At 35.5% G+C, this 26,255-nt stretch overlaps 1 protein-coding gene across 2 annotated transcripts in view; it reads right to left on the reverse strand.

Moving 5' to 3' along the window:
• Window positions 1-26,255, reverse strand: part of RPS6KA3 (ribosomal protein S6 kinase A3) — a 79,027-nt gene that overhangs the window by 11,724 nt on the left and 41,048 nt on the right. The window contains exons 5-17 of one of the 2 annotated variants that reach the window (XM_065629238.1): window positions 24,871-24,951; window positions 23,786-23,865; window positions 21,351-21,457; window positions 18,000-18,037; window positions 17,483-17,625; window positions 14,432-14,502; window positions 10,554-10,642; window positions 10,218-10,282; window positions 10,018-10,120; window positions 8,960-9,084; window positions 6,831-6,953; window positions 4,898-4,987; window positions 480-638 (exon numbers count right to left, since the gene is read on the reverse strand). In XM_065629238.1, the coding sequence (XP_065485310.1) occupies window positions 480-638; window positions 4,898-4,987; window positions 6,831-6,953; window positions 8,960-9,084; window positions 10,018-10,120; window positions 10,218-10,282; window positions 10,554-10,642; window positions 14,432-14,502; window positions 17,483-17,625; window positions 18,000-18,037; window positions 21,351-21,457; window positions 23,786-23,865; window positions 24,871-24,951 (1,274 nt within the window). Of the gene's footprint in view, window positions 1-479; window positions 639-4,897; window positions 4,988-6,830; window positions 6,957-8,959; window positions 9,085-10,017; window positions 10,121-10,217; window positions 10,283-10,553; window positions 10,643-14,431; window positions 14,503-17,482; window positions 17,626-17,999; window positions 18,038-21,350; window positions 21,458-23,785; window positions 23,866-24,870; window positions 24,952-26,255 lie in introns of both variants that reach the window. The other variant, XM_065629229.1, reaches the window with a different exon arrangement.

Consider the following 26,255-nt stretch of genomic DNA (forward strand, 5'->3'; position numbering starts at 1 on the left):
CACTACGACTTTCTGACCCTTTCACGCAGGAGTTACCAGTCATAAACCATGTTCTTCAAAACCAAGAAGTGGAAGAATTTACAAATGTGATAGGTGGAAAATACATTTCCAGGGCCTGTCACAGGATGGGGTTGGAATTACGTTATGTCCCTCGGCTAAGCAACAGCACTGGTTCTAGCACTTCTTCCAGGCTTACTACTTCTCATATCCTATCTGTTAGTCATTATTTGCATATTCCACAGAACTGCTGACAGACTGCATGCAGGACAAGAGAAATGGCTGCATCATCTCCTTTATCTGGACATCTACACAGCTGATGAGGAATATTTTGATTTCAACACAAATTCCTGCTGCAATGTAATTCTTTTTCAAAAATTACTTAGTTACTGCGTGGAAGAACATATCAAGATATGACTTTATACTTCTGAAAGAGAAGAATATTAACATCTATAAGCATTTTGTCCCAGATGAATACTTACCCCTTGTGCATGGAGATATTCAACTGTTTTTGTTATTGTGAACAGAACAGCACTAGCTTCTCGTTCTGAGAAAAATTTTTGTCTAAGAATTTTATCCAGCAGTTCTCCTCCTTTCATAAGTTCTGTTACTACATATACATATTTTCCATCGTCATACACCTGCAAAAAAGTACATAAAGATGTAAACTTGAAAATATTTATTCTCTGCTATCTCCTTGTGAAATGCACAGAGAAGAGATAGTGCAGCTGCATCCACAAGTTGTTTTCTTCAATTATTTTTCCCATATTTATCACCACCCACACTATCCAAACATTGTTCATCTTTGGAAATGGACACAAAACCTTCTACAGAAAGGTAGTACAGTAATAACAAAAATACCGACATGTAAATGTTTAAAGACAAAAGAGGATGAATAACATGAATTTTCCCCACATAGTTTTACTGAAACTAATTAAATTAGACATGGGAGAAATTAAGAAGTAGTAATAAATGGAAACTAGTCTAATTGAGGCAGAACTAGAGCCACTTCTAGAAGCAATTATTGCACCAAATTACAAATATGAACAGAGATCATTCCAACTGAACAGTCAGACAAAAAAAGAAAAAAATAAATCAAGTACCCCCTGTGAATGCTGAAGTTAATGCATACAAAAGCTGCTGTGATAAAAGCCTACAACTTGTACATTACTGTGCTCATAAAGACTAAACCAAATTCTCAAATTAATAAAATATGTATATTTTAACCCTTCTAGTTATGGAAAATGGCTTTTTTTTTGCATGGCTTTTATCTTCTAGAGAAACATTGGTTGAGAGTTATTTATATTATCACCAGGGGGCACTACAGACAGAACTATACCAAACCACATTTTAAGGTATACTTAAGCATTTCATTTCAGTTTCACTTTCTTGGGGTTTTCACTTAATCCAAAAAGTGGTTCCTGCTTTAGCAAAACCTTTTACAGATTCTGTTCCCTATTATTATTTCAACCTATTTTTTATGGTGATGTTAGAATAGTCCTCTTCAGTAATACATGTGTTTAAGTAGAAAAAATTATCCAAATTGTAGTAAAGTAGATTTAGGAATAGATGTCAGTGAAATTAAAAAGAGTTTTCACGCCCATTTCCTTGTCTTAAGCTACCTGGAAAATAAAGGCCACTAAAGTTCTAAGCTTAGAATTTTTTGTGCTCTTAACTACACTAAAAGGATTTATTTCCTCACCAAATTAAAAAAAGAGGAAGTGTTAAAGAAATAATTCTGCAAGGCTTTACAAGCTTATGATGTGTTAAGGAGAGGAAGACATGATGGGTTTCTCTGTTCTCATTTAACAGCAATGTTTCCCCCATGAAATATAAATGACTGATGATCTGAATGTGTTTGTATTAAGACTTTAAATATTATGCAGTATTAAAAAGCAGAATTATCTAATTCTAGACACTAAACTGGCATTTTAGATTTGTTTTTTAATAGGCATGCTCCCTCTAATCCTGCTATAACATGAAGAAATAAGCTTATTTCATTTGACATGACAAAGTGCACGCATCTCAGTACTGCAGGGGGCATTCCAGCAAAATCTGCATTTAGTTCCTATTTCATCTGCTACCCCTTGCTGGTCCTGTCTGGCTGCCAAAACCAAAATTCCACTCCAAACAAACGGTTCCCCTCGCCCAGATTTCTCTAATTGTATTATCAATTTATTTGTTTGCACTGAATAAATACTGTTGAAGTTTTCTGCAGTTAGGTGCACAGTATTATGCTGAGATCATAAATGTGATGCTAGTTTTCAAAATGAACTAACTCCTGGCACACACCAAATACATACGTCTTTTCTGTCAAGCAAACTGGAAGAAACTATAGTGAGAAACAGACGTAGGCACTTGAACAGAATATAATCTAATGGAGAAAGAGAACATGTGTTTTCAAAGTGAAATAAGATTTCACATACATATTAGGAGCTTTTTGAACTCCTAAATAAGCACTTGGATAAGGAGACTGTATATACTGTATTTAGGTTTCTAAAATGCTTCTGAAAAGGTTCTTCAGCCAATGCTTTAAATAACTCAAAACAGGACAAAAGTTCTGTTAGGGAACAGTAATTAATAGGTAAAAAAGGGTAAAATACATAAAATGGGCTGGCACAGGAAGTTTCTAGGTGACGGCTTGTTGGAAGCTGTGTGCTTCTTCCGTTCTTACACAGTTTCCTAGGCTTCCACTAATGGCCACTGTCAGAGGCAGGATACTGGATAAGAAGGACATCTGATTTAGCACAATATAGCTCCTTCTTTTGTTTATATACAGTGTAACTGAAAAAGACCATTGACAATAATCAGAGGGAAAAACTCCAGAGGATTGCAGAAAAAATTTAGTCTTTTGAATTTCTATTGTTTCAATCTGAACACCTTCAGAATTAAATTACATGTAAATGCCGAGCAAGAATGAAATTTTCCATCCTAAGCTAAATTCAAATATTACTGCATTTATTCCAGAAAGACAAGAAAAGAAATAAATTATTTCTTGCAGAGTAATAATTTCCAAAGGTGCGCACTTAATGTTGAAACATTTTATTTTGGCATTTCAAAATAGAAACATTTAAATTTTGGCGTAGAACTGAATTAAAAATAGAGTCAAATCAACATTGAGTTTTATTTGTATAGTAATACATAGTGCTCTTGATGAGTTTGAGGCCTGAAGGCCAAGTACTCTGTATTCATTCCTCTGAAAGCTGTAATAGCACACTGCTATATTGTGGGACATGCAAGCAATCTGCCCTATGCATCTATCTATATTAGGACAACGAAAACCTAAAACAATGTTACATTTTTACAGTAGTGGATATTATACAAGTTTCTAACACATATGAATCCTATGCTTCTTTCCTTAAACTGGACATACTTCCATAAACTGGCCCTGAGGGACTCATCTGAAGTAGAAATAAGTAAGAATTACAGCCTACTGTCTTTTCTCCCTCTATGGACCTAAGGTTTGTTGTTATTGTTGTTGTCTCCTTTCATTATGTGTATATTACTGTAAGTCTGAATGAAAGATGGCTCCTACTGGAAGATGACTGATGAAGAATTAATTACAGAGTAGAATGATTCAGTATATGCGGCAACTTTTCAAAGCTGCCTACATTTCTCTGGTCTTAGTGAAATAATATTCACTACGCTTAAGTTCAGGTAACTAATCACATTCCTTACGTTTGTCTTCCTGCTTAAATAGCATAACCTCTATTATGAATTAAAGTAACACATTAACCTAGCGTGCAGCACAAAAAGCAACCTGAATGCTGATGCAGGTTCCGTGTTAGCACAGTTGCTTTCAGGTAGTTCTATTGTCCAACCACATGAGGCGGAACAAACAGAAACTGCAGCTGTAATCGTGATACCTAGCTTGCAGTAAGGTAAGCTGTATGGTGGGCTCCCTTGTATATCTGACTTATTTTGTTCTCCCAAGAAAGGGTCATGCTACATGATATTGATAAAGACAGATTATAATAGGAGAAGATCTTTAGGCAGAGTTCTCTAGTACTCGTCTCCACAGTATTCACAGGCTACTGTTTTAATGACTTCAAAATGTCTGAGAATCTCCCTTCAGCTGAGCTCAGCTTCCTGTAAATGGTTAGCTGTTTGGCTTGAGGTTTGGTTTTGGGGACCAGAATAGTTTCTTGTAGACTGAGTCAGTCATTAAGTATATGCCTTGTTAATTTTTAATCCTCTTTAATGCATAATCAAGGAGAGAAAGCCAATTTTCTTTTTCTGTTAGATCATCAGAATCTACCATTCACTATGAAAAACCTCTACCTCCCAACTTATGTTATTCTCTGCTTCTTATGGTCACAGTGTTTCCATGGTCAGAGCAAATATGGTAATACAAGAAAAAAAAAAAAAGCTAGATAATCTTCCAAAACAAAGACCAGATAAAGATGGTAGGATAAAAAAAAAGTGATGACCATAGATATGAAAAGATTCTGTCCACTACTGAGTAAAACTCATTTCTGTCTAAGAAAACTATTTTGGGTATTGTGCTACCTCAAACAGTGAGTCCCCAGTTATGTAACAACTTTAAAATTGCTTTTGACTAATGTAAACAAAAGTAGACTCAAAAAGCAACCAGAAAAACTTGCTTGTTCCTTTAAAAATACAGGCAACATGAATTATTCCTGTGCTAGGCTTTACGAAGGATGAATTATTTGACTGCTTAGGATTAAGTTGCACCAAAATATGAGCACCTTTAATAAAAAGATGACGAGACATCTCAGTAAAAAAAATTCGTATTGTTGAATAAATTGCATTAGGACACTTATTTTTAAATATTGAAAGACAGTGACATAAATCTAAAACTTGCAGTTTGTCATGTCTCAAATTAGAAAGTGACATGCAATTGTAATATACTAAAGGAAGTCTTTAACAAGGTACTTACATCTTTTAGGGTAATAATATTTGGATGCTGTCCGTAGCGCAGTAGGATTTCAATCTCCTCTGTTGGATCTCTCTTACTCTTGTCAATGATCTATAAGAGCAAACATATACATAAGCATGATTATTTTTGTGAATATTATATGGTGTAACACTTTGGAGTGCTTACCAGCATGAACAGATAAACAGCATTTATTGTTGCTGGTAAAGGGCGTGGATTATAACCAAAGCAAAGTTTGTTGAATTGGAACAGCAAGGCAAAGCAAAAAATATTGGGAAAACATGGAAAAAAAATCTCTCAGTTGAAAACAATTTTGGAGGATAAGTGATCCGATCCCTCAGTCTGTGATAAATAATGCAAGGCTGTTTAGTAGGTAAGACTTCAGTCACCGACCATTTAATAGGATGTTCCTAAATCAACACGAGATACTGGTTTGATGATGCTAATGAACAGATTTTCACAAAGCTAATCTCAAACAAATATTAGTGCAGTAAAAGACAAAGCAGGAGACTAAGGGAATTAAATATAAAAAAAACCCCCACCAAAACACACAAAACAAAACAAAACCAAAAAAACCCCCAAAACTGGAAAAAATTCTCAGAGTTAATTTAGACAAGCATTCCATTATGAAAGTTCATTTGAATCTCTGGAGGCTTGCTATCAAGCTCTGAAATTCTCCCTGTGCAAACACGCAAAATATTATTTTGCCCTACTTAAAAAGTATTCTTATTGCTCTTTTTTTTTTCCCTCTCCTTCTGAACTATAGAATTTCCTCTAATGTCTTCTCCATCTCCATCTTACTTCTTCGTCTTGACATCCTGAAGCCTTTACTGATACCAGCACCATCCTAACACATTGGACACTGATCACCTTATTATTTTTTCATGATTCCTCAAGGTAAAAAAGCCACAACAAAGTCAATAAAAAAAAGTGAGGCAATATTCACAACAAATATTATGGCTTAGAGGATTAACTATGCAAGTACGTTTCTTCCAGTTTCAAGAAATTACTTCAAATTGTAAGCACAGAGGTCAAATCTGTTCCTGACAAGTATAAATTGAAATTGGAGGGTTTCCAGTAGACTATCTGTGTACAAGGATACAGCCAAACAGACTTAATTTATCTTTGCATTTTACATATTTAAGTAGTAAACTGTTCAATAATTCAAAAAGAGAAATACCCTCATAGTACAGTGTGGGGGTTTTTTTGTTTGTTTTTTTTGTGTCTGGTTTTGTTGTTGTTGTTTTTTCTTCTTTTTTGTATAACACCACGGGGCTGAATGGCTACTCTGAAAGCGGGAGTATGTATTAGTGGACTTTAAAAGGAAAACAAAACAAAAACTTATTCTACTTCTGGGAACTCTGATTTCAACTAAGAATTCAGTGTCTTCACAGAAGTGCTAGGAAGCCTGATAGAATAACAAAAACAACATTAGAAACCTTGTTGAAAACTAGCAAGCAAAGACAAAGAGTTGAAGTTTATTCTGGAAGGAATACCAGACTTAAGCACTGTTATGAACTCCTAGCTATCTGACAGTTCATGAATCTACTTCAGAAGCAAAAATCCCACATAACTAAAAGTAATCCTGTTTTTAAAAAATGCTGAAGAGTCATGTAAGCTTGTCATAGTACATTTCCTTCTAGAAGCAGTCATGTAACTCCCATCAGTTTTACCATAATTACACAGGTGTTTCAAAGACCAAAAATTGCCTTTCACTACCCAAACCAGCATACAGATAACAAACCCCATAGCAATTCTATATAGATACCTACCAGTAAATATTCTATTTGATTAGTATAACTGACATTTGCATCTAAAATCTTTTTCTATTAAAAAAAAAAAAAATCTTAATTTGCTCTGTTCTTTATGGCAAATAAATAATGCCCAATGTCTATGACGCGAAAGCCTGAAAAGTGTTTTATAACGAAGTAATTACCTTTACAGCATATTCCATGTTTGAAGCTTTATGAATACATCTCTTGCAGATAGAGTAAGACCCAACTCCAATATCTTCCTTTACTTCATATCCATCAGTAAACTGAATGCTGTTCCTGTGCAACTGCTACCAAAATAACATTATCAATTGATGAATATTCTAAATATGTAACTGCCCTTTATTGAAAATAAGTTTTTGAATTCCTACTGATTTGCTTTGAATTTTAACCTGATGGATGTACTAGGTCAAAGTGGTCTAGACAGCTACTACCACCCATTTGATATTAGTATGAGATAAATTATACATTAGAAACATTGTAAATAATGCAACACTGTATTTTAGAAACTGACAATGTGATTTTCTAGTTACTGATTTAAAAATAGAATCTCTAAACCAAAAAAGATCAGAAGACTACATGATAAAATAATGATAAAATAGTGGTAAAAAAGCATCACTATTTCTATTATCTGAATAGATGGATGTCAACTGGAAAATTCAGACACACTGAATAGAATCAGATTAACCGGAAATTGCATGGAATGGCTGTCAAAAATCCTTTCACAGAAATAAAAAGCTGAGAGGAGGACAAGTGTTCGCTCTTGTAAGGGAAGGAAATGGTGTTCTACTATTTGGAGTTTGTGCAAAGGATGCAAAGCATTTGCAGGAAACCATCTGGGTATCCGGCAGCACAGAAAAGAGGAAATAGGAGTGAGGAAGTGGTGGAGGGACACAGAAGGCAGGCAGCAGAGAAACAGACCCATACAAGAGAAGGAAACCATATACAAAGAGAAAAAATTTCATCCACAAAAATATGCGGGAAAGAAGGAGCACAGTAAAGACTGCAGAAACTTTTAGCAAGACTTCAGAACTATAACTCATTCTGACACATATACCAAATCTGATTGCTGCTTCAAAAAAAAAAAAAAAAGATCTAAACCCCCTTGAAATACAACAGTTTAGTACACATGAAACAGCCAATGTGTACAAACAAGCATGTTATGACTATACTAGACATGAGAGGATTAAAGAAATAAAAGAGCTATTCAGGTTCTGAATTGTTTTTTAAAAAAAATTATCAGATATTTCCAAAATATCCTTACGGTGAAAATATAAATAAACCAAATCCTACAGCATACCTTTTTTTCCTACCTATCCATCAACAAGAAGTTTGACACAATTTAGATCAGTTGGTTTTCACAACTCAGTCTTCCTCAGTAATTAGAATTATTAAAAGTGGAAAGATGTCGTAGAAATACAATTTTTGCAGAGGGCTTCCAGTTTTCTTTCCTGTACATGTATGTGATTTTTCCCCCGCTGCTGGCTGGAACTCTCCAGTGCGGAAGTCTGCTTTTAGGATGACCTCAGCCTCATAAGGAGGCAAGACATACATTTCCCCCATTCTAGCATGAGGTCCACTTTTCTTGTGTCTCACAAAAATCGCACCTAAGCAAAGCTTTGTTGTCCAAAAATAAGCAGTCTTGGCAGTAATAGAATATATAAGAATAGCAACTGCATAGGCTATATCACTAAAAGTGATAACCTCACCATTATTAATATGGGAGACTGTATTGGAGTCATTCTGATGCTGCTAGGAAGACAAAGCTTGCGTGTGTACTGCAACATTGACTTGTATGATACACTGGAATTGGTCACAAAATATCAGATTAGCACATTAACTTAAGTGGCTCGGGAGGGCCAGAATATGTCATGGGTTCCAAAACATCCAGATACAATTCACAATTATACTCCAGTGCCTCCTACTGCACTGTGGGAATCGGCTGATATTTGTATGCATAGAAGAAAAACATCAAGAGGTCTGTTATTCCCCTCCACCTTACAAATATAGTTTGATACTAAAGAGTTAACACAGTACAGATGGTAGAATGTTTTCATTTAAGGGTTGAAGCCTATTCACACCCATGGCTGCTCAGTAATTAAACAGATCATGCACCTTGAGAGCTTACGTTTGGATAAAATAGTATGATCTTTACTTTTCCTGTATAAAGCTGATAAAGAGTTGGTCATGGTACTTCACTCTCCGATAACAGAAACAATCTCTCCACCAAGAGACAGCAATACTGCTTTATCGACTTTTTAAAAAAATTTTTATTTAGAGCAGATGTACTCACCTGGACAATTGAATGCACTCCAACTGTCTGCATTGCTTGGCTTTCATCATCTGATGCAATAGCTACAAAACTAAATCCCCGAAAAAGTTGATGTGCATTAGCACTAGGCGGGATACCAGGCGAATCTGTAAAACACATCATCTATTTACAAGCAGAGTTTTTAAAATGTAGAGACGAGATTATGTCTACTCTATAGAATAGAGCTGTAGTTTGCTCTTCAAAGTACACAGAAACTGGAATTTGCAGAAAGTGTTTGAGGACCAAAATACAAATAATTACTGAATTGTTTTGCATATACTACCTAGAAATATAACTGACAATCAATGACTACAAAGATCGTATTACTGTCAGGCAATATTTTACTATACAAAGAACAGTACTTTGCAGAAAATATTTGCATAAAGCAGCATATCTGTATTACATTTATGGAAAACTACTCTAATTTTGGTAACACCCTAAATTTGTAAAGACAAACATTTGTATCATAGCTTGAAAGGATCAGTGTAAAACTATGCAAAGACAGATTGCACTGAAACACCAACTTTGCCACCCAAAGTCTGAAATTACTAAGCTTCTACATATACATAGTATGCAGAATCACCATCATGAACTAAATGAAGCCCTTATATAGCAGGAGTGTCAAACTCATTTTCACCGGGGGCCACATCAGCCTCGTGGTAGCCTTCAAAAGGATCGAATGTAATTTTAGGACTGTAGAAATGTAGTAGTTACTATAGAGTATAGCCTTTAAAGAGATACAGACATGGCTAGTATTTTTGAATTAAAATAAATGAGATTACTTAGATAAATAAAACTGAACATATATATACATTTCGTTGCTGAGGATTACTTTATTTTTAACATAGGACTACTCTATTGTGCCTCATGATATATTTACACCAAAGACCACAAAAACTTCCATGAACTATGGAATACTTGTTTGTGAACATTCATTTAGCCAAGCAACACCTGGGAGAACAAGACATTTTACATAAGCTGAACAGGAACAATGTGTCTAATTTTTGAACATGTAAGTTGTTTAATTCTTCTCTTTTTACCTTTTGGAGTTTTTGCTGTAAACTCAGGGTCAAAATAAAATGTATCTTCAGGTCTGCCAGTTGCAGGTTTAAAAGGGGGATGAATTTCTCTCCTGTACAATTTCTGTAGAAAAGACATACGCCAGAATGAATTAAAAGTTATAACACACCAAACACTTAACTAAGAAATTTACTGAATTAATTTTAATTTTGACACTCACATTCCAATCTATTTTGGAAAAGAATGCATGCCTTTTAATTTCTTCAACTCCATCTGGACCCGCTCCTTTTAAAAGGAAGAAAAACATCTGTGAATTATTTTCTTCTTTGTCAAAAGGACTAGCAAAACTATATTTCTTATTTCTTCTGCATTAATTTTAGACATGAACAACAGAAATGATAATATTTTGTTGATCGTTAGAAGAGCAAACAGTCAAACTATGTTCTTAGTTCAAAGCCTACTTTACAGAAAAAACTAAATTTACTTAGTCAATTTAATTATCATTGATGTTATCAATACTATGATCAAATTTAAAATATCCCACTATACACTTTACCTAATCTGTTTGCTGGGTTTCTTTTGAAGAGCATTCGCAGAAGACTTTGTGCTTCAGGACTCAAGAACTGGGGCATTCCGAGTTTGGCCCTATAGAATAAAAATAATTAATAGCATACAAACATATTTAGGCAAGAATTAACTGCATTCCCCCGTCCTTTGTGATTCAACAAATCTGTATTAAGCAATATAGCATCACTGAGAAATTGCCTTCAGACATCAGAAACAGTAAAAGTGCTGTCAGTCACGTAAACCTGTAATTTCTTTTTTTTCTTTTTTTTTTTTTGAGTAGTATAATATTTTCAGTAATGACTCAGGAATTTAAGTAGAGGAAGAGGTATTAAAATGCAGAAAAGAATAGTTACAGAATAACAGTTTACAAACTTGTAAATTTTTGTAATATGCTTTGATCCACTTTAAACTTCAGTTATAATATTACCAAATGACACCAAACAAGCAAATCCATTCTGAAAGTAAAAGACACTTTAGAAGGGGTAGGAAAACTATCACAGTATAACATACACCAAGAACACCCAAGCAAACCAACAGGAAACCTAAGCTAGAAGATAGAAATTGCATTAAACAGATCTGGCAAGATTATCAAGTAAAAGAAACAGAAAAAGATCACTCCTTTCTTTCTTTCTTTTTGCTTCCCGCGATCCATGTCAAATATTACTTTCCAACTTGCCAATCTTGAATTTTTAGATTTAAGTTACCCTAGTTCTGCCATTTAAGTTTGTTTTGCAGTTCTCGCCATATTTTCCTCCTCTCCATTTAATGTTAAGCCTCCATTCTCTCACTGTTACAAGGTCTCACTTTTTCTGATGACCATGATAATGGTATGGATGGATGTAACTCCCTCCTTTCCATCTCTCACTCGACCCGTAGCTTGTATTTTTCCATAACAACCCATGACACAAGCCTTCTCTTTGTTTCAACCAGAAGATATGATTTGCCTTGTGCTCCAGCTATTTGCAGATGTCCACCCCTGTGTCACTTTGGCAAGTGCATAAACATTGCAATTGTTTCACTATTTATTACTTTAAAACTAGAATTTACTAAATTTTCCATTCCTTTCAGCATTAAAGAAGCCAGGGAGGAGGGATCGGGAAGTCTGAAAAACTTGGCCTTCTTTGGGCTCTTCAGTTACAGACTACGGGCAGACCAAGAGCACCAGTGGAATGGAGGAACGGGCAGTTGGCCATCGCCATGAACTGCTACCAGCCGAATTCATACTCACGCGCTTTATATGCAGTGATTTCACTGCACATTCCCTTGATATCATTCCCACTCACAGCTAAGTACCATAGAGCTAAGCTGTAAGAAGAGAGCAAGGAACACATTGTCTGCAGAAGCACAATGGTATCAATTTACAATGTTACTGAAGGACAGAGAACAGAAAACTAAATACGATAGGACTGTGCTGGAGTGGGTGGAAATCTCTGCCCTATTACAATCCAAACTGGCTCCAACAGTAGGATGCAGCCCTAAGGGTTCAGCGTGAGGGGCCAAAAAACATAACTGCAATTAATCTTACAGACAAGTGATTCAATGGACAGAAACAGAATAAGTAGAAGAAATTCTAGAGGACTGGTATGTACTGCAGTCCACACTGGAGTGAATTGGAAGGCCTTGTGCAAACCACAGAGATTAAGAAAGTTGTTGCTCCCTTTCCTTTTATAGAATCCTTTACTGGCCACATGACACAACAGAAGAAAAGGAGATCACCAGATCCTCACAGTTCTTAGGTTATACAAGTACACGAGTGACAGCAATTTTTTTCTGACATTCCTGATGGATGAAGACAAAATTTTATATGAAGGCATACCTCTTCAGTAAAGGAGAAAAGATGCTTTAAAAAGTTAACTCTATTGCTGCAAACACTGATTTCTTCAAATTGCAGAGTTTCTTAGTTTTAGGTAAAACACACAAGAATAAACAAGAACCTGTCTTGGTAATGTTGTGAGAAATAAAGAGCCCAGAAAAACATGTGTTGTAAGAATACATATTCTGTGGATTTTCAGGAACGGAAGGTAAGAAAAGCAAAAGATCTTAAATTATACACTATGAAAATATTAATTTGTATGCACACCTGTCCATTTCAAGCAGTTTTATGAAAAATTTAAGGAGAAATACAGTACATTTACTAGTATACAGAAAAAGAAAGCATACTGCCATTCTTATGGGGCCAGACAAAAAATGTGAACTTATCAAAAAAGCCTTTAAAATATTTTCTGGTTTTTTAGCTATTCATATTACAAACAGCAAAACAGATTTATATGTAATAAACATAAGTGTACAGAACATTAAAACAGAAGAAAAATTTCTTTACTTTGTACCACATTTTTTGTGCAGCTCTCCACAATTAATAACAATTATAAAGTCTAGAAGGTGAGAAAAGAAAGAAGTAGGAAAGGAAATCAGAGGTACATGCTCAGATGAACTCTGAATGTAATTATGAATGTCAGTTAACTGGGGAGATGCAAGGAAGATATTCTACATGGCAGCTGAATATAGAAGATTTTTGTAATAACAGTGGAAAGACTGTTGAGGAATAGAGTGGAGTCACATGCAGGCAGCGGAAAGAAGAGAGAGATGAGACTTGTGAGGCACGGGTAGAAAAAAAATGCATGGCTCCTGAAATACGTGAGTGCAGCAGAACTATCTCAGACTAGTGCCTCATAAATAGGAGGTGGTCAGAAGGATTTTATGCTTGCTGTGAATACATAGAACCTTTTGGTTAAAGACATTCAATAATCACAACGCAGAGATTTGAATTGGCATGGTGTTGAGGCAGCAGAAGAAACTAGCATCACTAAATACATTTGCAAATATAAGGTGAGGAAGAAAACCAAGGGCAAAGAATAACACAACATATATGCATTATGAAAGCAAAAGCAAGGAAAAGAATGAGTTTGTTTTCTAGACATTTTCACATCCTAATTACTTAGAAAAAATATGAAATAATTTAATATATTTATTTTTCAAAACAGGCTGTTGCTGCAAAAGAAATGCTGGCTTCAATTATAGGTAGACAAGCGTAACAGGACTACGAACAATGATAAACAATTAAGCAGAAAGCAAATGAGGAAACTAAAATAGTATTATGAGCCTCCATGGGAAAAAAAAAATGGTATTAGTAAAAAATGGACGGAAACAGAGAAGTGAAACTATGATATGAGGAAAGAGTTGTTTGCACAGCGTTAGATTACAATCCCAAAAGTGGGAGAATAATGTCGTAGATTGTGTTAGTTCAGAGGATATGTAGGAGATCAGCAATGAAAAAAAAAAACAACAACCAGGCCTTCATTAGCAAAAATAATATAGCTAATGCAAAATCTATACTGGAAATAGCAAAGGGGAAAACTGGAGCTTGGGCAAGCGATAGGAAAGTAGATAAGGGAGGAGGCACTTTAGCAAACAGGAGAAGTATCAGGGAAGCAAGTTGTTGGCAGCACCAGTAATATAAAGTAGGGTGAGGAGCTGGTAAGAGAGAAGGATAAGGAGAGAAAATACTTTCTCAAAAAAAAAAACTCAAAAAACAAACCTAAACCAAAAAACAACAAGGAAAAAATGCACAGGATATCAAAAAGGATCAGAAAGTTGAAAAATATTATGGAAGTAGGATGGGAAAGATCATATGGTTGGAGAAGTTATTATTACAGATTACAGAGCCACTATGAAATTCTTTGTACCTGGTATGGGGGAGGAATAGAAAGGCAAATTAGATAGGCAGCAAAGGGAATTAATAGTATGGAATAGGGAGTGAGGATTTACCAGTACCTTTGGAAATGAGGGAAGAGTAGAAATTAGATATTGCAGCCCGGAGGGCATCCCTGTAGAATACCTGATGAGATATATAAATAAGAGTGTACTCACTTGAGAATCATAGTCATGGTTTCTTTTCTGTCTTTCCCTTGGAAAGGTAGAGTACCAGTGAGCATTTCAAACTGTATAGAGTAAAACTTTCATCAATTACATTACCTGGACAAAATCTAATTTTTGACAAAACTACTTAGCATCTTAACCTTCCAAAATTCATGCATGTTAACACCCAAGTCTGTGCAAAACAACTTCTTATTGTACAATTTAAATTACTATGAACACTGAGCAGCCTTTGCCATCTTTAAAGCTGCAAAATATTTTCCTGTATTAATACCTTGCTTTACATGCTTTTATACGAAAAATTTAGACTATAATGTTCTCTGCTTCGTTTCTAAACTAAAAATTTTATTCTTGTAAGACTTGATCTGTACAACTGCATTTTAGTTTTCAAGAGAGTGGGGGGTAGGGAAAAAGATTCCCCTTCCAAAAGTTAGTGATGATTTCTCCTCATGCAGAGATAATTAAAAAGGTCAAGAGTTTTAAAACTGGCGTGTACATAACTTTCCTTGGAAAGGGGAAAAGGGTTAGTTGATCGACAAAGACAGGCATGATGAAAAGTGGTTACTATATGCATACAGCAGAAATAAAGCCTGAAGGAACACGTAAGAGCTACACAGTACGTGCATGCACATTCTATGGTGCCTGGTAGCAGGCAACAGACACTTAAAATACTGATTTGTTCTGAAAGTGACTGAGTAAAAATAGATAAATGCAGAGGCACTTCATTGGGCTGCAGCATACTGCAGGGATATCAGATCTAAGTGAGGCAGTGAAAGCAGTCTGGCAGCAGTCATGGCAGCCACCACTTTGAGGCAGAAATCCTGATTTTTGGTTTAAGAATTGCAAAAGAATTTAGTTTAATGAAATTCCATGGTGTGCATTTAAAGCCATCAAAATTAAAATAATTATAAAGGAACCTTCTAAGCAGCTTATGCAAACTTAAGTCATCCTGAACACAAGGTATCCTCTATTCCTGTACGACCCAAACATTCAGCCTTCTAAGCATTAAAAATGTATACGGCTAACTTGAGTGAATAATGTGCGACTGTAGTATTTTTAGATTTAAAGTAAGAGCATGAAGTTGCACTAACAGCATTCTTTAAACACCCTTTTTATTAAAATAGAATTTTAAATTTCTTATTACCCAATAAAGTATTCAGAGAATAAAAGCTGTCAACAGTTTACTAATACTACATACTTTCTACTCTAAATATTATTTTTACATATATACTTATATTTAAAATTTTAAATTTAATATAATGCCAACAGGAAAAAACCCCTACTTTTAGCCTTAACACTTCTTAAGACAATTGTCAGGAAGATGTGTGAGGCATAAGCCAAAACTATGAAAAATATTCACCTTTTCCTTGTAGTTTAGAATGATCTTCATAAATTGTACTTCCAAAAAAACTTTAAAGGTAAATTTGTAGTGCTGCACGTTTTGCTTATGCTTGCTTGAAATAAAAAGTTTCTTTAGCAAGCTCTTATTTGTCACAAGTATATACACTTGTAATAACGACTCGGTATGTGTGTTCCATGTTCCCTCAAAACATACTATAATCCAACATCAACAGGCCAATAGTACTTTAAGAATAAGCCAACATTGGCCTTCTCTAGTGATCACCTTTTGTTTCAGGAGGAGAGAACCTCAACAAATACATAACACTTCTGAAAACTTTAAATTAATGTTTTCAGTTATCCGGCATCCCTTCAAACACTCACTGTTTAAAGAACAAATTAGAATATACTTCTCAAGGATGGTTTAAATATACTTAGTGTCTAGCAGCAGGAGAAAAGAGGCCAAATGATTTATCTTTCCAGTCTCCGTTTCTATGTCAAAACTCCTGTTCAATCTAGACACTGGGTACTCATATCACACTAACAACTACTCAATCAACACAGATTCTGAATAAGAATGATTTAGACTGAATATATACAGATTGTCTAAGAAAGTTACCACACAAATGAGAAATGCAAGTGACAAAAATGTCAGAGAAAACTGCACTGTATTCCATATACTAATGTAGAGAATTTCACATCTAGCATCTTTGAGCAATTTTCAGTTCTAACATATGCACTTTATAACCACAAAATGTTTACCAGCTTTATAAAGTAAAGATGAAGTTTTACTATATTTGTGTTAACAACTAATATGTGAGGGGGGTGTGTGTGCTTGCTTGTTATCAGGTGCTACTTTTACATAGTCAGTTTTCAGACCACAACAGCATTCTAGATGACTAAAAGGTGATAGAATGACTTATTTTCAGACACAAGAGTCCTTGTAGTACTACAAAGCACACAAGTTAGTTGTACTGTTACAGTCATATGTAGCAGAAACAGTAAGAAAGAAAAACGTTTCTTTTAAAAATACAATTACTTAATCTTTATGCCAAAAATGCACACAAAGATTATAAATATTAAAAGTCATTCAGCATTCCTGAAATACCAAACATGATCTATGTTTCTTTTCCAAAGCCATATTTGATACAGACATTATTTCCCCCAACCCTACAACCTCAGAAGTTAACGCCTTGCAGAAACACCATAAGCAACTGAGCAACTATATCCCATATCAGCTCGGTGTCATTTAGATTATTTTGATGTGTGAGAGCAAGAGCTGTCATCATTCCACTAAGTTGTAATTACACTGGAGACTAATTATAAAGTTATCACTCATTTTTCTCCACTTGAGAATAAATTCAAATTTAAAATTTGGATCTAAATTTCTTCCCTGCCTTGGAAGAGACAGTATTTTCCCTGTATACTTTAATATTCCTATTAATTTCCATAACATTCAAACCACAATAGATGGATAATATTTCAATGCAACGATAACAGAAATATGGCATATTGTTGATGTTGATATGAGACCTAGTCCATGTTCTTGATCCAAATTCTGTGGTATTGTTATTAATTTAATATAATTTCGACTTTTTTGGTAGTTAGAATTAATTTAAAGCTCACCTTACAGTTTAATGTTTCATTTGTTTCACCAAACCTTGCAAAGCACAGTTCTGCTATTATTTACATTTACCAGAAACCTACCATTAGAACACCAAAAGACCACCAATCTGCACTCTGTGTATGGCCTCGCCTATTAACAACTTCTGGTGCCATATATTCCACTGTTCCACAGAAAGAGTAGGCTTTTTTTTCATGATCAATGGACTCTTTACTTAAGCCAAAATCTGGAAGGAAAAAAAGAATAGTTCTAAATGTATTTTTTTTAATCACTTACAGCTAATACTTTCAGCCTAATGTGAAATGTGATGCTTGTATCATACGTATATACAACCAAATACACATATGGGAATTACAGAATTCTCCTCCCCTCCCCATATTATCACAGGTTCACAAAACCAGATATGCTTGTAAAGCAGATGTCTTATTTAAATATTTATATATTTAATTTATTTCAACTACTTATACTATTTGCTCCACAGCAAAATTTCTTCAGCTAAAATTACTTAGTTTACCATACTGTTTTACCGAGAAAAAAGAAAATGCAAAGGTTTTATTATGAACAGAAAAGATCAAGATGTTGCAATTTCCCTTTATTCACCTGTCAATTTGATATGTCCTTCCTCATCAAGCAAGATGCTAAAAAACAATAAAAAGAATAAATGAAAAAATTAAAATATCTTTTAACTGTTATTTCAGACAATGTACTGGCAACATTTATGGATAAACAGAACATCATACACAAAGACAAGCAGAATAGAACATGCATGAAAATGAATCATTAGCTACGAAGATGATTAGTGGTCTGGAGCATCTTATCAGAAGAGACTGGGAGAGCTGGGTCTGTTCAGCCTGGAGAAGAGAAGGCTGAGAGGGGATCTCATGAATGTTTATAAATATCTCAAGGGTGGGTGTCAAGAAGATGAGACCAGACTCCTTTCAGTGGTGCCCAACTATAGGATGAGGGGCAATGGGCACAGACTGAAGCACAGGAGGTTCCATCTGAATACAAGGAGAAACTTCTTCACTTTGAGGGTGCCAGAGCCCTGGAACAGGGTGCCCAGAGAGGTTGTGGAGTCTCCTTCTCTGGAGACATTCAAAATCCACCTGGATGCATTCCTGTGTGATCTGCTCTAGGGGAACCTGCTTTAGCAGGTGGGTTGGACTAGATGATCTCCAGAGGTCCCTTCAAACCTCAACCATTCTGTAATTCTATGCTTTGAAAATATGCATTTTCTTTTTCTTCAATTCTTTCTTTTTTAAAGATTATGAAACATAATTGGCATATCAACAAGTTCAACAAGGGCAAGTATAGGGTCCCGCACCTGGGTATGAATAACCGCAGGCACCAGTACAGGTTAGGGGTTGACCTGCTGGAAAGCAACATTGCAGAGAAGGACTTGGGAGTTCTGGTCGACAACAGGCTGACCATGAGCCAGCAATGTGCCCTTGTGGCCAAAGCAGCCAATGGCATCCTGGGGTGCATTAGGAGGAGTGTGACCAGCAGGTCAAGGGAGGTTCTCCTCCCCCTCTACTCTGCCCTGGTGAGGCTGCATCTGGAGTCCTGCATCCACAGCCCAATAATAGAATGAGGCGCAACAGGCAGACTGAAGCAAAGAAGGTTCCATCTGAATATGAGGAGAAACTTCATTACTTTGAGGGTGCCAGAGCCCTGGAACAGGCTGCCCAGAGAGGTTGTGGAGTCTCCTTCTCCGGAGACATTCAAAACCCACCTGGACACACTCCTGTGTGATCTGCTCTAAGTGAACCTGCTTTAGCAGGTGGGTTGGACTAGATGATCTCCAGAGGTCCCTTCCAACCCCAACCACTCTGTGATATCAGAGTTTTATTTACCTATTTGGTTGAATTCAGCACGGTATGTAGTAACATTTATCTTGACGTTTCAGTTTTGGCCATCTGTAGCACGTATCATCACAATTGTTAAAAATAGAGATATAGTTCTATTTCTCTTAAACTGAGCAAGACATGTTAATATAATGTATGTTTGCATATGTATACAAACTGGGTATTCATTTGTAATTACCATTTCAAAGGGTGTTGACCCCTTCAAATAACATCAAGTAGTAAGTATTCTCATGTTGTACCAAAGGAGAGGAGTCATGGGCCCTATACTTAGAGCAGGCCTTGTGCTTCTGCCTGTTTATTTTAATCACAAAAAGGGCCACGCTGAGATGCCAACTATCCTCAACCACCACAGAATACAATCGCAATTCAAAGCATGCAAAGTATTCCAGAACGGGACTCTGTAACACCACCTACACAGCAGGCTTAGTTCCTGCAGCTCATCCTGTGGGGAGCTGTGCTTCATCCTGGGGATGAGACCTGACTCAGACACACACTGCGTGGCCATTTCCCCTGCCCTTCCCTTTTCCTCCTTTGCAGTTTCCAAGGTGGAAAACCGCCCCACAGTATTGATACAGCCTGGGAGAGTCACTACTATCTCATCCATAACTTGAAGGAAATTACAATCTTTGATTTTTTTATTTTTATTTTTTTTAAAAAAATCAGATACACCCAAGGCTTTAACTCAGGGCTTTTCTATAGGTATAGACACATGCAAAAAAACCCCACCACACTATGTGTGAGGCAGTAGCTCTTTAGTCTTCTGACAATTACTATTTCATTCTTTTCCTCTTGGAAGTAAGCATTAGCAAAATAACTAAAGTTCTCTCACTTTGCTTTTTAAATCTCTCTTTCTACTCGCTAAGCCTATTTTTCCTCACTTCAGAATTACTTAACAGAACACTCTCAGTTTAAACATAATTAATTCCCCGTTCATTTGTAAGTGCAGCTCCATGCCAAAAGTCTCCAAATTTCTGATCTGAGTACAAATCTTTCCCCTCTTGTCAGTCAAGGCTAAACATTTTAAAATTTGTATATTTTTTTCCAGTAGACGCACAAAAGAACATGCTCTCTTAATGGAACTTTCATGTAATGGCCAGATTCTGTAATACCTGTACTAATTTTTGCTCTTTTTCACTAATACCTTACATGAGACAGTTATCTCACACAGAATTTTCAGGTTCTCCATATAGCTGTAACAGAGAAGTGATCTGGACTTAAGAATTATTATAGGTTTCCTTGCAATGAGGCAGAGTATGTTAACTATCTGATTAAACACAACAGAAGATGCACGCATTATATTGTCATTTAGATTCCTCTCCGGGTAGAGTGTAACACTACAGCATGCATTTATATCTGAGATATTAAAATGTTCCATATGATAGCACTGCACTGACATTTTCTTCTTTACATCGTCTAAAACTAGAAAAAATACTGGAGGAAAGACATAAACAGGAGACAGAATTCGGTCATTTGAATGAAGCACGGATGACTAACATTGAGACAACACCATACCAGAATTGTAACTTCAAGCTTATTTTAAATTTTCAGTGTAATTATGTGATCGCCAATATGTTAAATAAAGCCTCATATTTTACTTTAAAATTAAAACTGCATTCTGCTCTTACTGCAGTGGATTTTAAAAATCAGCATTGCAAAAGACGTTTGCTGTTAGGCTTTCGAATGCAAAGATACGACATTCCACTGCAACTTTGTATCATGCATTTGTTCTATGTCTATTGCTAGTCCAGAAATTCTACAATAATGACAAAAACAAAAAGCCAAGAAGACCTCTTCTCCATTGTACACCTAAACCACCTGGAAAGTGAAAGGCAAGAATATTTCAGTGTTGTCTTTACTTAAAATAACATGGATTATAGTACTTGCAGTATCACCCTGAAACTAGATGCTCATCTTATAATGGAAATAAAATCCAACCTTTTTAATTAAAAAAGCCCACAAGCTTCTCCCACCTCGCTCAGTTTATATAGCAAATTACTGAGGTTTAACAGCTGGAAAGATAAGTGCATAGGTAGAAGTGCTATACAAATCAAATTAATACACTGCATTTGCTGCAGAGGAGCCTTACTTTTCTGGTTTTAGGTCCCGGTATATTATTCCAAGACTATGTAGATGGTCTAAAGCAAGTGCTAATTCTGCCAAGTAAAATTTAACATCGTCTTCTGTGAACATCACCTGAAAAAGCAAAACAATGTATTTTACATGTAAAATCTATAATGCTTACACCAGCACCCACAAAACAATTGTAACAGTGGTTTTGAAGAATAGTTCTTCATAATGCTTCAATTCATTTCTTTACAAAACCCTAGAAATTTCTTGGGTTAGACAAAAACTAGGATTTTATAATCAATACTATTTCACGCTACATACTAGAAAAAGAACTTCTGAAGCCAATATCTTCTTATTCTTTCTGAGGTTATTTGCTTCTGATTGTTCAAGAGAACAGACAGACACATTGTAGTGCGAACAAAAATTTTGGGAAGTATTTAAAGAATGTGACTACCTCTTTACTGGATGTGACCATTTCATTTCCAGAAAACAAATTTGGACCGAAGAGGTCCAAATGCCTGAATGTTGTCTACAAAGTCAGAGAGATGAGAAAAGCTTAAGCATCTTGTTTTTGAGGAAACTGCCTCTAAGTACCATGAGAAATAAGTTTCAGTGATGGTAAAACCCCCAAGATGCAGCCTGAGATGTGACTGCTGAAAAGGTAGACCAAAGAGTAAACTAAGGAAATAGGCTATGTAAGAGCACAGTTAAGATGTCAGGTAGCACCTCCATATTTTCTGTTAGGAGGAGAAACTAATCTTGTTTACTAAGAATTGAGAAAAAAATGAAAATAAAATTCAAAAAATCCCACATGATTTGATTCTACCTCACTTACGAGTCTGTATTTAAGACTAACATCTTTAGATACAGCATACAGACTTGGAAAAAATAATGGCAATGGGGAGCACAGATGAACACTATTTTAAGCAAGCATTAAGAATGGAGAATACCATGTATTTTCCTCTTAGTAGTTTAAAGGGAAAAAGCGATATCAAAGCTTGTTCAAAAGGTTGTTGTTGATGTTACTCTTAAAAAATAGGCAACATTTAGTACAGGGACATTCAAGAAGGGAAGTTTCTAAAAGAGACATTTAGAAGCTCAAATAGTGAACAATCCCAGGAGATTGATAATACACCCATACTATGTTCTTTAAAAACATTGCATGGAATTCATCCCGCCCAACCTTAAACATCTGCAGTGTACATGTCTAGCTCTGAATTAATAACTTTTCCCTTTTTGGTCAATATGGAAAAAGCAGGAACTTTTAGGCTGCGGTTCATCTGATCTATTTACAAATCACATGAATTGATATGATATGAGGATGACATTGATTGCAGCCAGCATGCCCATTTCACTCCAACAGTTATGAACAATTAGCTTAGATTCAGGTACCTGTAATGAATATTTCTTATCTAACCATATTACATCTTTTAAAATTTGAGTGTCTCAAGATGAAAATATTATCAACAGGAAAGCAATATACATTCTTTCTTGGGAACCAAGAAGCAGCTATGGATTTTAAGAAAAAAGTATCTCAATTTTAGAGTACTAATAACTTTCTACTTATCTGTGGCAAAACAAACTAAAAGAAGCAACTTGAAACAGATGGCTTTCCTGAATTAAATGTCATCATTTATACGGTCAGCACAGATCTATACACAAAATGCATTGCATTTTGCTCTCTTCTTAATAACCACAGAGCTTTGCAGTGGTGACCCAACTGTACCAGATACTCTGTAGCAAGGGAAATGCTACAATTACAAGTTCTGGCTACTAGATATACATTGGATATATTTATCTCTCTATCCTACTATGTATTTGTTGGAAGTTTTTACATGAGTGCTGCAAAAAAAAATCTGATATATGAAATGTCAGCACTTATTTTAGGAGTTATAATCAAATTAATTTGACGTAATTAAACTTTTCGAAACAATTATTTCACATATCTACCCAGAGATATCACCAGCGTGACAAAGGCAAAATCGTCTTGTTTGGAAAATTACCAAAATAAGTGGAATATAATTCTTGCTTTTAAAATATTTATAAAGAATGCAATTTTGTGTTCATATGTAAATAATAAAAAAGTCCCTAAATTCTGGATAATAAAACCAGACATGAACCAGTTAATTTGAATACAACTACTTTATATTAATCCACGCGCTGAGACTCATACTTAAAAATGGTAGCAACAGAAGAAAATTTTGCAAGGTGTAAAAAGCAGCAGAGTAAGACTGTCTAAGCCTTTTTTCAGAAACAATGTAGATTACCAACAGCATTTTCATGAAGTGACTACTTCGTGCAAAAAAACCCCAAGCAAATAAAAAACACCTATCTGGCTAAAAAAAAAAATATTCAAAGTTTTATTCAATGAAAACAAAAGTTAAAAAGTAAACTCTCCTAATATAGGCAATTTATAGTCAAATGTTTCACAAATTTCAAATTTAAAAAGTTTACCTCTTTGGATAAACGTGTAAACAAGTCTCCTCCCCTGAGAAAATCCAAAATAAGATATAGCTTCCCTTCTGTTTGAAAAGCTGAAAAGATCAATTAAAAAAAAATTAAACATCGTCTAATCTTACTCTTGATCAGAAGAAGAATAACATACACAATAATTCACCTGTATTTTCACTATTAAAATGAATGATTCTTCTTTCCCCTTCGCAGAAAAAAAAAAATAAATGAATAAAGTAACTGTTCCTCTATCATAGATCAAGTAACTCTCATGCCATGTGAAAATAAAGCAAATCACCAACGGAACTCCTACGAAAATAAACTGTACTTAGGTTAGTCCGCATTTCATTCCAGATTTTAGGAAGTAAAAAGCCTAGATTTAAATTAGCAACTAATGCATATATTCTAAAACCTCTGGAAACTCATTTTAACAGGGAGATCTTGTCTACTTTGCAAAAGAGTGACAAGTAATACAGTGAAAGCTGTATATAATCCACTTCAGAGAATGAGGTTTGAACTATTGGAAAAACTGGATCCTAAAAGAAAAACCAACTGAAAAAAATTAAAACCAGAAACTATTATACTTTTTCAGTTTCGTTTCTGCATGACATGTTAAGAGTACTGATTTCATCCCCTCCTCCTCCCTAATAATTTTTTATGACTGCCCATACAACTAAAATTAGAAGGCATATTCCCACCAATTTTGATGCAACTTGAAGTAATGTCATTGCATATGCTTTCTATAGGTTAACTAAAGCAAGGATAGGAAATAATTAGAAAAAAATAAGTGAATGACATATACAAAAGAGAAGAGGTTTTGGAAAAGAATAGTTAGACATAAGTAGGTAACTGCTTTTTTGTAAAGCAAAGGGCTACAAGACTCAGTCCTAGAAAGACATAACACTGCTCATCAAGTTAGCCATGTGCTTACTCTGCATGAGAATTACTACACAGCAAGTCTTTGTGCAATCAGGATTTAGATAGCACACTAATTTCCTATGATTCTCCAAACTACAAAGCAAACATTAGGTACTACCTTGACAAGCACCCTTTTTTACAATATAAAAACGAATTTTTCTGCAACTCACCATAATGTAACTTGACAATGAAAGGATGGTTAACTTCTACTAGGATATCACGTTCCATTTTTGTTCGAACCCGATCTCGAACTACAACAGAACATGAGCAAGATAAGAAAAAATAAAAGAATTTGCATTGTGAATCAGTATTTTTTGTATGTTTCCTGATGTACTTCACATTATATCCTATAGTATTATGATTGCCTACGGGTTACTATACTTTAAACAGAATAGACTTCAGAGAGAATTATTTCACAGTGCAGTTTTCTGATAAATCTCTTCATGCATTTCAATTTGCTTTAGTTTCTGCTATTGGCAAAAAACTGACACTGGGTATATAAATTTAACAAAAGCACAAGAAAAACATAAGTGCCCTTCAGTTGGCCCTATACTTAGTTAACCTTTCAAACAGAAGAGCAAAACTGCCACAGCTATGTATAGTAAACATAGCCATTCGTTTTCTCTACTGTTGAAAAGTAGGGAAATTAAAGTTATAGCAAAGCAAACTTATAAGTAAAATTATACTATCATAAAGATGCTTACACTGGTTTAACTCATTCAAATAACTTGCACTATTAAGTACCTTCACAACCTGCCCGGACGCCTTCCTGTGTAACCTCATCTAGGTGCTCCTGCTCTGGTGGGGGGATTGGACTAGATGATCTTTCAAGGTCCCTTCCAATCCCTAACATTCTGTGATTCTGTGATTCACAATTTGTAAGGGATTTTTTTTTAAAAAAATTTCCTTTCTTTACTGTGAACTTAAAATAAAAAGAATATCCATTCAACGTAGTGTGTACTTTTAAAAGAGTAAATATGTGCATGGAGGGCTATATCAGATGTCAGAAGCAGTTACTGCTCATGCTGCCTATGCCATCCCACCATGGCTCAGAATGGGACACGTACCTGCTTCTGTGCCACTATGGACTGCACTGAGGACCCCAGGCAGATACCCCCCATATGGGGCTGGCAATCCCTGAGCCAGGCAGGACCTGCTTCAGCTGTCCCAGGCCTCCAGCTCCCCCCGCCTCCCCAGGCAGTGCCTGTTCCCACCCAAAGCTCCAAATCTGCCAGGACACAGTCAAAATTCAGAACTCTCACAGATGAGAGCTAACAAAGTTTGCTACAGTGGTTTAAGACGTTGCATTTCTCTTTCTTTCCCTTATTCTGTGTTTTGTTACTGCCCCTTTCCAGAATGTTATGACTTCTTGAAAGAAGCACCCCAGTCCAAAGCTTAAGTTGTCAGCATCTCTGGTACAGTTAACAAGCCAGAGTTCTCAGATATTAAAACATAACACGACAGGAAAAAAGAAGGAAAAGGGTCTTTTAGAAGGTTAGCTATCTTTTCCCAGAAACATGCACTTACAATAATACAGGCACTTGTGAAGTGTATT

This window comes from Caloenas nicobarica, chromosome 1 (genome assembly GCF_036013445.1).
Source record: "Caloenas nicobarica isolate bCalNic1 chromosome 1, bCalNic1.hap1, whole genome shotgun sequence".
NCBI classification, from domain to species: Eukaryota; Metazoa; Chordata; class Aves; order Columbiformes; family Columbidae; genus Caloenas; species Caloenas nicobarica.